This window comes from Micropterus dolomieu, linkage group LG15 (assembly GCF_021292245.1).
Source record: "Micropterus dolomieu isolate WLL.071019.BEF.003 ecotype Adirondacks linkage group LG15, ASM2129224v1, whole genome shotgun sequence".
NCBI lineage: Eukaryota > Metazoa > Chordata > Actinopteri > Centrarchiformes > Centrarchidae > Micropterus > Micropterus dolomieu.
The window spans coordinates 6,708,544-6,724,232 of record NC_060164.1 but is presented as its reverse complement, the minus strand read 5'-3'; the positions used below and the strand labels follow the sequence as shown (position 1 = coordinate 6,724,232).

At 40.7% G+C, this 15,689-nt stretch overlaps 1 protein-coding gene across 4 annotated transcripts; it reads right to left on the bottom strand.

The window, feature by feature from the left end:
- Positions 1–228: 228 nt before the first annotated feature.
- sgpl1 (sphingosine-1-phosphate lyase 1) lies at positions 229–11,000 on the bottom strand. Of its 4 annotated transcripts, none has more exons than XM_046070287.1 (14): positions 10,776–11,000; positions 8,035–8,200; positions 7,400–7,467; positions 6,872–7,019; positions 6,635–6,714; positions 6,398–6,526; positions 6,202–6,290; positions 5,029–5,137; positions 4,840–4,938; positions 4,604–4,750; positions 4,163–4,401; positions 3,921–4,067; positions 3,701–3,821; positions 229–2,446 (listed from the first exon to the last, which is right to left on the bottom strand). In XM_046070287.1, exons 1-14 carry the CDS (start codon positions 10,785–10,787, stop codon positions 2,309–2,311), a joined length of 1,692 nt encoding a protein of 563 aa, XP_045926243.1. In that variant the 5' UTR covers positions 10,788–11,000; the 3' UTR covers positions 229–2,308. The 4 variants fall into 4 exon arrangements, with proteins under 4 accessions (XP_045926243.1, XP_045926244.1, XP_045926242.1 ...); XM_046070288.1 differs by lacking the exon at positions 10,776–11,000 and adding an exon at positions 8,660–8,791; XM_046070286.1 differs by lacking the exon at positions 10,776–11,000 and adding an exon at positions 8,329–8,581.
- Positions 11,001–15,689: the final 4,689 nt, after the last annotated feature.

The following is a 15,689-nucleotide window of genomic DNA, read 5'->3' as shown; positions in this document are numbered from 1 at the left end:
ACAAAATGATATAAGGTTGTATTTTTTGCACTATATTTTACTGACAATTTTGGAGAAAAGAAATCTGCTGTGTCATCATGAGTTTAAACCTCTAAAGGTACAGAGGTGAACGCTGATTGGTACTACACAATACCCCCCCCCCCCCCACAAACTGGAACGATACAAACCAGGACACAATTTAGATTTTCTCTATAGATCTCTAAATAATTTGTTGCAGTGTGTAGGCACTTTTGCATTAAAATGTTTTATTTCAAAAGAGATTTCTTGACCATTCAATCGTCACAATTTTTACAGTTATTTCTCCAAAACAAACAGGATGAGACATTGATGGAAAAGTCTTTGGGTTAGCGCAAATTTCCACAACCCATCACTGGGCACACAGTATTTAAGGATGGATGGATGGATACATGGTGGTATGAGCTTCAATCGTGAGTGAGTGTGTGTGTGTGTGTGTGGGGGGGGGGGTCAGTGTCCTCTGTCTGTCATCAGTCTTTTAACCAGGCACTGACTAGATGAAAAAATCCCAGTCCATGTAAGAACCAATACACATTCATGTCTAATCTCTTCAAAACTGTTCAGTATGTAAAAAAACAACTGTTGAAAGCACAAACGCTCACAAAAAAATTACTCACAAATTAAGTGATTAATAAACACCCAGTGGTCACACAAATGGTTAAATTACATTAACAAAACTAAGTCATTCAAAACTATGCTTCTAATGACTGATCTCTTACACATCGATAGAGCATTTGTCCTCGTGTCACTTCACGAAAAGAAAAAGTTATGTATTGCACAAACACGGAAATTATTTCATGGAAATGCACAATTTCAACAAGCAGTAATAGGAAAGCACATAAAAGAAAGAGCAACACAAGGTCCTTTTGGTGTTACATTATGCACCGTTAAGTTGTCGACCTGTTAGTAAATGTGTACATATTCTGCTGAATGGATATTCACCTAAATATATCCACACAGAGGAGAGTGGGATTCTCCCAAGATAAAACTATCAAATCTGCATCAAAAACCTCCATCACAGTGGATCTGCTTCCATTCAGTATCCGTATGTCTAAGAACACTTTATTACAGTTTGTCAAATAGCCTAAGATTGTGAAGTTTGTTATGTTGCCCTGTTAGAATGTGAATATGAATAATGACATTTGCATTGAGGAGAAACTGAGGTAGATTGAATTAGGAGACAAATTATTAAAACAAGGTGGTAGACAGGGGACTCTACGCAAACTCTATAGAGGAAATATTGAGTTTCTGCTTTTTGATAATATACAGTAGACCAGGGTTGGAAAACAGCCTTCAGTCCAGTCTGTTAAAATATGTCACATTTGATTGCATTACTTTACAAGACAGCTGCTATGTGTAAGGTTCCAATTCTGAAAAACATAACCAAAAAAAAAAAAAAGTGGCTAATCGGACGTGGATTCCACAAGGTGCTTAAAATGTTCATGCCCTGGTTACAACTTCTCGCTAAATTCAATTTAAAGACAATTTTATTGAATATTAATGACCTTAAAAGCTCCCACTGTCCAAATCATTCTCCCTCCATCTACAAAAGATGAATCCCAAATGCAGACGTAAAACAAGATGAATGTCATTCTAAGTGCTAACAAACAAGAACATGCATGTTCATGCTTACAGACAAACTTCTACCACAACATCAGAATTGTAGTTTCAAGTGATTAACAGATAACCTGATATGTTCTTGTCAGGGCATTGCAGTGCTTTTACATTAAAAATGCTGTTTTCCAGAGAACTATTACATGATAATGATAATGTACGCCTTCCACAGGCCTCCACATGATAGGGCCAGTCAAGAGCAGTACATCAGGTTTCATGCTAGAGGGCGGCACAGCACTTTTAACAAGCTTTCAGTGGTGCGTGCTTTTGCCGAGTCACAGATAGTGAAGAAGTGATGGCAGAAGCTGAAATGTTCCGGCATAAAAAAACAAAACAAATAACAGGTTTTGCTATGCAATCAGTGGAGATTATGACAAACATATGCATTTAATGAAAGCTAAAATTGAAATGAACTTTTAAAACAAACAAAATTAGACAAACTTGCACTACATTAATTAAATCAAATCTGTGCCACTTCGGCACAGTGTTGCAAGCGATTTCTTTCTGGGCTGATGACATGACGATGGCTTGTGCTTCAGAAATCTTTGCAGATACTTTCCGTACAGCGTAGGTATGCAAGATAAGGCAACCGTTGAGCGATTAACACAGAGCTCTGGGAGGAGGCGAGCGTGTTTCCCTGCGTGCGGTGGCTTCAGGTCAGGATGGGCCCAATCCCACTTCAGTGGGCTTTGCCGTTCATGTGGCTGGTGTTTGATTGGAATACCTCGGTGCTGTAGAGACAGTCCAGGAAACCTCTGGAGACCTCAGTCACCATGGATCTGTCTGGGATTGACTGGGCCATACCGTAGATCGCGCCCTGAAACAGCAGAAAGTGAAGTGAGTTCATGTGCAAAAACACACACTCATATCCTTTTACACTAATAGATTAGAATAGATAGTCTGTTGTGACTGTTCAGAGCATTTGAGGAAATATTTGAGGATTACTTTTCTTGGTGTAACCACTTATAAACCTGCCTCAACAACTAACACTTTTGTTCTTCTACATCTCCCAGCGTGACTTTTAACATTCATTTCTCTGAGCTGGACACATCCACCATAGGTTAAGTGCAATTGTGTAAGCCCAGGGGTTTTCAAAGTCTGATACAGCACCTGCACTGGTTTATCATGCCCTAATACAAATAGAAATCTCTCACATGGCTCAACATGCAAGCTATCCAAAGAAGAAACTAAAGTTTGGCCTTAATGATAGATGTGAAGGTTGAATACACACTAACAGTGTGGAATATTCTTTTCTTTTGGGTTCTCTGGTTTCCTCCTACAGTCCAAAGACTTGTAGGTCAGCTGAATTGAAAACTGTACCGTAAATTGAAAATCATAGGTGTGTATTTGTCAGTGTGTGGTAGCCCTGGGATAGACTGGCAACATGTTCCAGCAAAACCTAACAAGTCACGTTGGGTGATTGTGAAACATACAAGCAAAATGTTGAGTTATTGATTCTGAGAACTGGGTCATCTTCCATTATTTCTTTAGACAACACTTATCTTATGCCATCATACTCCATTGCACCTTTTTTTTTTTTTTAAAATGTTATTCTATAAGCGCGGACTTCTCTTTAAAGTACCGGTAGGGTGTTACACAAGTTAAGATTCTCCTAAGGATGCGTTGGTTCTATTAATCTACAAAATTCTGTACTAATAAATTAACAGAGCACTTTTAAATTTACATTTTTATCTGAAACACCTTACAATTGCTATATATGTCAGAGGTCGCACGCCTCTGGAGCAACTAGGGGTTATGTGTCTTGCTCAGGGACACAGTGTTGCAGTGGGAATTGAACCCACACACAAAACACATGTCTTATCCATTGTGCCTTTGCCACTCCCCCTAAAACTTACTTTTTCTGTTACAGAACTTAAAAAGCCAACTTGTTTAGTGCTACCGTGTCTTCTATATCCTTGTTTTTTTGGGATGATAAAAATTCACTCACCACAATATGAAATGTACACATAACAGCTCTTTTAGAGACTACGTATATATAAAATGTACCAATTAAACATTGTACTATATATTCAGTGTATGAATGCAAAGTGAGTAAGCAGAGCTAGCTCACCATTCCTGTGGTTTTCTCTTTGGGGTTCTTCATAATGATGGCAACCTGCTCTTTGATATCACGGATAAACTTGTCAGCGACGCCTGACTGTGTGTGCAAAACTGTGCAACAAATGTGGATGCTGTGAAAGAGAAGATCATATAGTTGTTACACTCTTACTGACTGTCATAATAGTACTTTTGTTTTTTAAATTATAATATTATTATTTTTAAATATGTACCTGGATGGGTACTGCAGTGAGTTTAGGTTCCAGCCCTTTGACGTCAGCGCATTAGACAGACGGAAAATATCAAAGACATCTGAACCTATTGCCACCACTGACACCTCTGGATTCCCGAACACAAACACACCATTTATCTTGCTGACTCTGTCAATAAAAAAACAAACAAAATTGTTAACAATGTTGGGAGGATAAGAGATGTAGTTAAAGAGCTCTGATGTTGTTTTGTATTTGTGTCTTACTCTGTTTTGATTTTGCGTGCTGTGCTTATGATCTTCTTGGTGGCATCTACATATCCATTCTCTCCCATGTGCATCATGGTCGCCCAGCAGGCGGCGATGATTCCTCCAGGCCTGGAGCCTGCAACAGAGGGCGAGGCGTAGATCCCCCCCTGCCAGTCTGGAGCTACAAAGTACTGGTAGTGACGGTACTTTTTATCACTGTAGAGGATCACTGAGGAACCTTTGGGCGCGTAACCATACTGGAGAGGAATGCAGTAACATAAGCAATAACATAAGCACACACACACACACTCTATTGGTCTTTCAATTCCATGACTATTGCATTAAACATAATACTGAGTCTAAGTCTATTATCTTTTTTATAAACCTTGTTTAAGTTATGAGAAGAACAAAACAGGAAAAGAAGCACTGATCTGAAGGGACTAATCAGCCACTCCTTACCTTGTGGGTGTCTGCAGAGATGCTGGTAACACCTTTTAACCTGAAGTCAAACGGGGCGAGTTGGTAACCAGCCTTGGCCATGAACACAATGAGAAAACCTCCCAGGCAGGCGTCCACATGCAGCGGGAGGTTGTAGCGTACAGCAAGCTGGAACACACCGAAGGAAAGTGTCAGAGATCTGACTTCCCCGTTTTCATCTCAGAACCTATTTTGTGGACATTTTTTTCACTTCTGACCTTGGCCACTTCCTCAATGGGATCCATGATTCCATGAGGAAACTGAGGCGCTGAGCACACAAGCATGGCGGTGTTCTTGCTGATGGCTCTTTTCATAGCCTTAAAAGAGAAGAAACAACATGAGAATAACTCATGTCTGAGAATAGCAGTCAATTAGCACATCCTGTGTGTGCATAAGTGGATCCTCACCTTCACGTCTACTTTCATAGTTTTCTTGTCAAGGGGAATGTGAACAAGCTTCATCCCAAAGTAATGTGCCGCTTTGTCAAAGGCTGCGTGGACGCTCACAGGTGCAAGACTGCACCAAAAGTGGAAAAGCACAAAAGTCATGTTAGCGCTTCAGTAGAACACACAGTCAAGAACAAGACCTAAAAAAATTGTCCCATGTCTTGTACTGAAATTCAAAAGTATTGGCATGGTCAAACTTAAGCACAGTGCTGCCATATAATGTTATTCAAGGTTGACAAGTTTCATGATTCAGTATGTATGGGAGAAATCTAAGAAAAAAGGTGAGATATTACTGCGACAAAGACGTTTCGTGTTCTGAGAAAGAAAACGTGTTTACAATGAGATTCATTTTTATTTGGGCATTAAAACTTAAAGGACTTCGCAAAACATAACATCCATCCATGGGATTCATTTCCCAGTGGACCCTGGAATTTGTCTTTTGGTTAACTTCACCAATTTAAACGTTTGCCCTGGCAACGCTGTTAAACTTGCAGAAATCTTAATTAGCCTATAGCCAAAACAAATATGTAGCACAGGTAAATGGAAATCAGAAGTACCTGAATCAGCTGGAGTGCGGATTGCAGTAATAATTCTATACCACTAGAGGAAATTTCATATTGTTTGAAAAACATGAGTAAAACCTTTTACAAGATAAAGCAATATTTAGTATTCTATGAAAGCCATTCTTCTAAATGAGAGTGTGTAAATCTATAATTATCCTGTAATTTTGTTTTAGCATACTACAATATAAGAAGAAGAGAGACAGAGCCGCAGCTGCCCAGTGTTGTGCAGAGTTGTGTGTGCACCTCGCCGGACGTTCAAATCTCATTTATCACCGTTGATGAACCACAAAAAGAGTATTTTATTGTTTTTTAACAGTACTGGGAATAGAACTGTGAGGAACCGCGACGTGCATGCAATTGTCGGCAGGCCCAGCTCTGCACAAGACCGGTGAATGGCAGGCAAGCAGAGCAGAGAGAAAAGGGTCAACAATAACAATAATAATTAAATGTACAGTGTAAGTCACAGTGAGACTCCAGATTTGCAGCTTCTCAGGATTAAAGAGCTACCGCGCTTTTCTGTGTGAAGAACGACTTAGAACAAGAAAATTGACGTTACTCATCAACCTCTTACATTTCAGGGTGTTTAACACCACGTTCATACGCCATGTCTCTGTATGCCTTGCAGGCCATCAATATGCTCTCAGTTCCCCCAGAAGTAACCTGGACAAAAAAGGCAAAGAGTTATTTAAATGAAATCAATACGTGATTTGCCTCCATCCATTCTTATTGCTTATACAATGTGTGAGCATATGTTTCTGATAACGTACTGTGCCACAGGAGTTAGGTCCACCATGGAAAAGTGTGCAAGCCATTCTAACAACCTCTGCCTCCATCTTTCTTACGCCAGGAAATATGTCTGGGTGCAGTGGGTTGCTCCATGCAAAGTCTCCATAAACCTAGGAACAAAAGCAAACAAGAGGGACAAAAAGAACACTGAAATGTATTCAAGTTCAACTTTGACTGTTTGTGCTCGGAAGTCCAGAGATGTATACAAAGACACATACCTTCACCAGGAGGTTGGTCAGTGACTCATCACCCCAGTACACTGCACCCGAAACACATCCTTTCTCCCACTTCACGTCATCTGCAACGACACAGTGTGTCCTCAGAAATCACTGGTTTTCCCAAAGAAATTTCTTTTCAATATGAATAAATCATGTAATGAATGAGTAGAAATGCTCTCCAGGAAGTCGGCTGTACAGATAATGAGCCATGCAGCTCAGGAATAAACGACGACTTACTCAGAGTCTCGTACTCTCTGATTTTGTCCAGCACTTGGCTCTGAGAGAGACCTTTAGAAGGCAGCTGTTTAGTGTAGCTCATCCCCTCCTTCAGGGTACACAGACTAGCAGACATGTCATCCAAAGCCTTGTTGAGCTGGCTCTGAATCTGTCAAAAAGAGAGGACAAAGTTACTTTACAAGCATAAGCTCTCTCTGGATGCAGTAAAAACTACAGTAAAGCATGATATTCCGTGAAATGAGCGAAGGTCAAGTAACTGTGTTTCAGACTGAACATGACAACATGTCCACTGTGCCATCAGGTCAACCCTTTATGCAAAAATTTGAGCCTGAAAATGAATGCTCCGTTGGTGACATAATGACCAGAAGTAACCGAATGTTATCACCAGTGCATGATGTTAAATGTGCCAAAGGTCTTCCCCCCCGCACGCTGTACTCAGTCATCTAAGAGTGACTCATAAAAGCCTCAGATGAGAGTCACTGCACATCTGCTGGGAGAAGAAGGAACAGATTCACCACTGATACTTACTGCCACGCCAACAAAGGGTATTTTCCTGATGAGCCGAAAGCATGACTTCTTGATTCGGGATGTGAGACCTATTAAGCAAAAAGACAGGGCAGCAGCTGTGGTTAAAGGCTGGCACATGTTCAACCACAAACATTAAACAGCTGACTATGACCTATAATCACATGCCAAGACAAGACGTGGCCTACGAAAAATGGAACCATACTGGCAAAGCATTTCGTTCTGACCCTGAAAGGTCTGAAGACATTTAGCTAGTTTTCTAGAAGACTTCCCTCTCTAGGAGCTGCACTAAGGCGGGTAGAGCTGATCTTGTTGCTGAGGAATTCAACCACTGATTGATTGACAGCTGATCTAGAAAGTCTTGTTAATTTCTTTGTCAAACAAACAAGTACTATGCTAGAGGATACTAACCGCAGAGTACCAGTAAAACCTTTTCATTAAAAAGCTATTCACTTATTTGCTCACACCACACGATTAGCAGAGGTTACACCTGAGGTCAGCAGCTCAAAGAATACGACTCAAACTCTGGCCACTAAACTGGCCCAGGAGCGAAGCACATGAGGATTTCAGGTGTTATCATCTCTGGTTTAGTCCCCCAGCAGCCCTGCTTTGCACCCATGTATCGTCTGTAAGATTACTTTCTTGCTGGAAGAGGAAGCCTTTAATCCAGACCACTGCCAGCGTGGCGAGGACTGTCGCGCCGATGATCTGCCATGGCTCCAAGTCCGCGCAGTGCAAGTTGACCTGCCGCCGGCCCTCCTCCACGTACAGCAGGACCATCTCCTTGTACACCTCCAAGGCACTCTGGACACAGAGACATGTGCAACACATATTACAATGTGTTAATGTTGCGCTGAGAGTTAACTGTCACAGCAGAGACAATTCTTGAGACGAGAGGCATGATTACCCGCATTCCGTGTATCTTTGTTTACCTGATTAACAGTGAATCCTTGAAGACCAAAGAGAGAATAGCGTTGAATTTCCAAACAGCGACAAAACATAACTCAACAACTCAATTTTAAGAAAGAGTAACTTTGTAAGCAGTTACTTTAAAAAGGCAAGTAACAGATTATTCAAAACAAACGTATCAGCGCCAGAACCTAACAATTGTTTTCTTAATAAATGGATTAGTTATCTGGTTATCTTTTTTTTTTTTTTAAATGACTAAAAACCTGCTATGATTAACTGTTAACATGACTATAAATGCCAGTTAGTTGTCAGTTATATTTACATATAGCCCAATATCACAAACTGAGTACTCACATTAGAAGACATTGTCAGAGTCACACTAATACTGTCAGGAGTCTCTTTCTTCCCCAGGTGAGAGTGAGATCACGCTAATTAGCCAACTATCACCAGACTCCTCCCAGCACCCAAACCGGCAACTACACATGCAGCCAGCGGAGAGGGGACCAATCATGATCAGACAAAACAGCAAGTTCCCCTCAAAATAGGCAGAAGTATAAAATATATTGCACATTTGGTTCCCAGCCTGATCACCACTTAGTGCTGAAATATTTGTTCTGAATCCGAATACAGTGTTTTTTTGACTGCCTGAGCAGATCCAACTGAGTAAATGACTCGCTGACCGTTTCATAAGCGCAGCAAAATTATCTTTCCATTATCTCTCCCCGGCTGTGTCTTTATGACACAGTGGTCTGATAGCGAGGACGCTTGTTTCTCCACCTCAGCCACAATCAGATGGAGAAAAGCCTAAGGTTCAAAAGACAATATCTGAAGTAACCCCAGTCTGCGCTGCCTGAAATAAACATCCCATAATAGTATAATGCGGCAAGTTCCCTTGTGTAACACTGCCTTCATAATGCATTCAGCATGTTTTTCAGTCGTTGTCTCCCCCCCTGAGAGTATGTGACGTATTGTTTCAAAGCATCCTCCACTTACGGTGAAAATTCATGAGTCTCATGATGCCGCTGGAGTCCGCCCCCCCCGCCCAGACTGCAGCTGCCATACCTGCCTGTTAGGATAACATCTTCTCCTACAGGTTTGGCAAGATCAGCTGCACGGACCCGAGTGGGAAGAAATGGAAGATTAGCCTCTAACATGTGTTGATTGAAAGGCCTGCCTTGAGTTTTCATGATAGGAATAATGTTTGTATGTAAAAGGCAGAGCGCAGGCGCAAAAGCCCATCAGTGATCTCTGCCACGCATCGGCCATAAAGATTAAGTGGTGTTATCTAACATCAGTGCAAAAGGCAAGGCTGGCCCTTAAGATCCAGGCCTTCTTTCTGTTATCCAACACATTATCTGTCTATGTTTCGTCTGCAGGTCCACCCACACTTCTCCAAGCTATTCAGTGCTATCTTTGCCTCAGGAAAACTTCACACAAAGACTCTTGTACCAGTATTGTCAAACTCATTGTTGAGCAGTGGACGCCCATTCCTTTGCTCCCCCTCGTACAACATTTGAGTATTCTGTAAGGAGAGCTTTTGTTGTCTCAGAGGGGAGGTCATGTTCTCATGGAAATGTACTGGGTGTGAGGTGGCTGCTCCTGGATACATCAAGGGAAAACAGATCAGCATGGCTTTTAGTCAAAGAGAAATCCAGAAATTATTCGGGGGGGGGGTGGGTAATTACAGCTGTGGTGTCTGGAAAGTTTCCTTTAACTGGCTACAAAGCCTGGGGGCTGTCATGACATGAACTGACATTAAGGCCAAAATCAAAATGATGCCTTCTGAGTTACTTGAATGAACCTGGAGGAGTCCAGACTGTGACAGACAGTTTGGAGGTTAATTTTGCAGTGACAGCAGATATGTGTCAGACGAGCCGCCCTGTAGCGCTGAGTCCTCTGTCTAATGTCTGCTGTCAACAAAAAACAATAAGTGATTCTGCTCCTTTAAGGAAAATACCAAATATCTCTACAGCTCTCTGGTGTCAGCACCAAGAGGGATGCTTTGTTAAAACTTCCTGCAGGTTTAAGCTGAACAGGAACTCCAGTTTTAAACACTGCTACAATAAACAATAGGAGGGAGCCTTAAATCTTATTACCAGGCGCCTCATCAAAAAAGGAATTCAGATTGCGACTTTAGAGAAGCTTAAAATGAATCTATGTCCTTATTTTATTATGAAAACATACTGTGGCTCATCTCATGTAAAGAGCCCCAATTCAGGGGCCAATGTATCAACGTGGGTTAAGTCAAAAATAGCCATTCACCTGTAATGTGTTAAGGTTTTGGTAACAATGCTCGCTTTAAAACACAGTTTTTGGACTTTAAGCATCACTGAGACCGAAACAAGTCGGGTCAACAGCTCACTTTACTATTGATAAACAAGCCTTCGCCTCTTTACAGCAGCACTGCCATCGTCCTGTGTATCATTATGTTATGTGGAAAAACAACTGTGTAAAGTGAAGTCACACCTACCCAGTAATCCATGTTGTCGAGGCAAAGTCTCACCGAAAGGCCTCTTTTTTTGGTCTGCTACTCAGGAAAGTCACCTCCAGCAGCCTGCTTTGGGTCTTCGGGCTCTCATCTACATGCTACTATCAAACGCAGCCGTAACAAGCTAACCCTGATCCAGGAAGTGAGCAGCGGTCTGACGTAGCAGCGCGCGGTCCTAGCAGATCTGACAAAGCCGTGGCTGGGTCTAATTACACGCCGGCCTGCTGTCCGCGTGGCGCCGCCTGCTTTGTTGATCTCATTTTTTTTAGGAGCGAGTAGCGTCGCAAGTTTTGAAACCCAACAGCGAGCGAGGAGCTGGTGCTCCGTTTTTATGCTCTTCGGAAACTTCAAGCCCTAGTCGCGTAACTACAATTACAGCATAACTAACAGTCACGAGTCGAGCCCCCCCCTGCCCAGTATTCAAAATATCCCGCTTGTGATGAGCCATGCAAAGAGACCAATTTCCATCTCTGTTACAATGCTTTCTTCTTATAATCCAAATGTTTTAAATGGTTTGTTTTTTCCCAGCATGTAGAACAAATTTGTCAACCCATAACGTAAACATTTGACATTTACCTGGAAAATATAACAAACGTACACGTTTGGAAATTCGTGGTTTTAATGGACGACTCTGGACAATTCCACAAAGTCAGCTCTGGTGGGGAAGTAATAATTACTTTAATCTTTATCTGTATTATAACAATTAATATGTTGGTGAAACTATTAGGCTATTTTGGTGAATTGCGTGGTATTGAGCTGCTCGTTTATGACAAGAAAATGCTTATGAGTGTGAAATTGATGTTGAAACCAAGGATGTTGCGTAAAAACAAAACGCGACGACTGAACTGACAGACTAGACAGGCTATTTATGAAGTCCTGCATTTTGAAAATAGTACACTAATATTTGCAACTGTGTTGGTTTGTCCACCTTTGTTCTACCTGTAGTTTCCATATTTTCGACATTACATGAAGGCATCATTGAATGTTGCTTTTGTAACGATCTGAAATGTTTTCTTTTAAGTGAGTGAAAACAGCAAATACTCTTTTTGTACAAGGGCTGGGGGCTGTCATGACATGAACTGACATTAAGGCCAAAATTAAAATGAAGCTTTTTGAGTTACTTCTTCTTCTGCCCTAATTGAACCTTGAGGAGTCCAGACTGTAACAGGCAGTTTGGAGGTTAATTTTGCAGTGACAGCAGATATGTGTCAGACGATCTTGTTTAGGAGGGCAAACAGCGCCTCAGAGCAGCCAAGCACTGGCACTGCAATTATACATCCAACAACAATGTGACGGAGACACATGCTGCAGATACAAACCTCATTTCTACTTGAGATAGGTTCTGTTCTTTTGATGGGGAATGTTTTATTTTATTTTATGCTTTTATTTTAATTTAAAAAAAATATTAATGCTGCAGCTGGACTGGTATTATGGCAATATACAAAGAAAAACTAAGGAACTTTTGTTTTACTCAAATAACGATTTTTGATGTAATACGGATGCACCAACATGTTTGAAACAATAACTGTGCAAAAAGTGGTGCGCAGGTTGGCTGGCTACGTGGCATGCTGCGCATTATTATCCCATATACAAACAGGTGTGTTGTGTAGTTTGAAGTCCACAGTGGTTAAATTGCCCTGCACGGTTTGAACTCAATGTTTTCGTCACTGAACCACTGAGCGCCTTTTGCATATTTGAAAAAATGAAAGACTTTATTAGATACATTTTTTAATTCTCTTTAAAGATGTACATTTAGGGGTTATTGTAATTGTTTGTGATGCAATTGCTATCACACTGCAGAGTGGGCTGCCTTTCTCGAACAATTAATTCTGTTAATTTCACTTTTAATTGTGATCTACGAGAGAAAATGGCTAGGTCCACCATTTAAAGGGACCCGATAAAGTATCCTTACCAGTCAGTTGAACTAATATTTATTTATGACTCGATGGCATTGCAGAATACTAAAATATGAAATAAGATATTTAATGTATAACAAATATTCCTTCGGATAGGGCCACAGTTATCACAGAATTACTGGATTTTACTACTTTCAAAAGAAAAGCCCTACAAGAAAGACCTATCATTTGATCTTTTTTTATTATAGAAAAGTCAATATGCAAATCTTAAATGGCTAAATTATACATTTATAAACAGACACAGCCTTAATGTTACATTTCTTCTGATGATTTAACCCACGTCTATTCTTTAAATTCACAAAAAGCCACTAATGAACACAAGGTGTGGCATTATAAACAACCTATCAGAAGAAAGAAAAAAATCATTCATTATTGGGTTAAGGGGAGAAAGGATGCAACTTGCAGCCACAGCCCTATTCGTGCACAAAATGTCTATCTTTACAGAAAGACAAACTGTCTCCATAGGGCAGCTATTCCACCGTAATTGGTGTACACTGTCTTCAAAAGATGAGGTGAGAGGTACAAAGCATTGCTTGTGAAAGGAAACTCCAAAGCACATTAAAAGTGAATTACTTCTTGTGTAAAGTGTGTTCAGGGTCATTCTGGTCACGACGCGCGCACCTCTCCAAAAGCGCATACGTCTCCAAAGGCGCACTCCATACTTTTTAAAAGCCAGTCACATTGTTGAGGGGGTTCACAAGAGGTGTACATATGGCATCTGTGTTGCAATTAAATGTTTGTAAGATGTTTTCCTTTCTTGAAGAAGTTTCCTTTTTCTTTTTTTCTCTCCCGGCAGCTCTTTGCCAGACAGAAGAAGAGGAGGGGGGGGGCACATTGAATGGCTTCGCTGCTAGTTTGGGATGACAACAATCTGGTCAGCGAGTTGTTGGACTTTGATTGCCTCCCTCAAAACGTCCTTCAAACAAAAAGCTGCACACGAAATAAAGCCCCACCTGGTACCTCTGTTTGCTAAAATAATAATCAATAGATTCAGTTTTATAAATAAGCATAAGAGACCGTAAAGTGAAGTAGTACAGGAAGTATTAATCAGGAGCATCAGGCAGGTATCACCTGCTCTGGAGCTTGCTCAGTTTATTGTTAAATATTGTTAAATCACTTTTCGTACCAAGTCTGCTCCGATATCTGCTATTTCCACAGCAACTGGGCGCTTATGTTTGCCTATACTTTGCATAACAAGCAGGACACTACAGCACACTGATAAAAAAATCAAGGAGAGAGACTGACAACTTCAAACCCACACCTGTCCATAATTTCCAAATATGGATTTGGCATCAATGATTATTTGTAAAGTGGTAATATGCAGTTTACTTTAGACTTTTCGTGCCTTTTATAACAGCGAGGCACCATCTCGTATCTCACTAGTGTATTTGTCCAGTTTATTGAAAGCATATGGTTATCAGATTGTTCCCAAAACACATATTTAGACAGAAAGTTAAGGGGAGCTTTTTGTGATCCTTTGTTGGCAATAGAAAATCATGTTTGAGCTCTGCCAAACTCCCCCTCTCCCCCTTGCCAGAGCTGAAACGTGTCTGCATATTGTTGACATATTTTACTAATCTTTAACTTCTAAAAGTAAAGATATATTATATAAATGTTACGCGCCATTGAGTTGTGGCGATAGTGGATATGTTTTTGGAGATGTCATAGCGCACACTTATAGGCTCACATTACAGAAGAAATCCAGCTTTTATTGTTCTGACACACAAGAAGACCCTTTGTACTATCAGTTCACGCAACAGGTTTCACCGTCTCAAATACTCTTTGTTCGGTGGCCCCATGCGTAATTGTCTTTGTCAATTTACCGGAGATTTGCGCTCTAACGCATTAAGTAAATGTTTGTCCAAATATATGTGGCATTAAAAATGACATTTTTAAAATATAGATCAGAATTGGTTAAGCTAAACAGGGAGATATGTTACTTTTTAAAATAACGTTTGGAAACACTCAAGTAAGGGCCAACTTGCAGCAGCTTAATTTTATGCCAAGTTAACCAGGCTTTGCGCACAATCAAATACGCAACTGCATACTTAACAATAAAGAACTTATTTGAAAATGATTGCGGAGATGCTGTTTTTTTTACCTCAGTTTTTTACTACTGTGGTGTACTTGAAGTTGAGTTTAGAAGCCAGTTCGCCATGTTACCATGACCACAATGTATAGCATGTGCCAATATTTTGAGTGCGTAAAATGTGGCATTAGAAGTATCCTAGAATCTCCATAGAGATTTGATAATGTCTGCAATAGCAAACTCACACTTACCATCTACACTCCCGTGCCACATCATTCTTCTAGAGGTTGGTTGTGGATGAATGTATGTGCGTAAAAAGAAGATAGACATATTTATATCACATAATTATATATTTCTTTAGTTTATGTCAGCAACAGCACCTTTTCATTTATGCCCGGAAAACTCCAGCTCCTGCACTCCGGCTGCAATTTTAATGTCCAAAATACAGTCCAGCTTGGAGTCTCAGTGAGAATCTCTACAGTTGTGCATCAGAAACTGAAACCCAAGACAAAGCAAAGCTCCCAGTAGGGTTTTCTACGAAGACGTCTAGCGTTGGCTCAGTGAGATGCAGAAATTACTGGATGACAAACAAGATGTTAATACTACATAATGAACAGTGTGTGAACAGTTACCCCCAAAGAATCGGCTCAGAACCAGCAGCTCCCTGATTTTAATAATATTGCTTCCAGGTAGACTTTTGGGAGTTGATGGTTGATATTCGCTCTCCAGGAAATATCAAGTTTGATCTCAGTTTTTTCATTGTTAACCTGGCATACATATATGGCACTTTTCCACACACGTGTCTGATTGAAAAAAATGACAAAGAATACACAAAGAAATAGGGCACTGCGAATAATGAGAGAGGAGGGGGGTTGGGACGGAGTGGGGGGTGAAGGACGCGCTGCCTGGAAGCTGATTGGCCACTTGACAGGCGCTGTTGATTCAGGAGTC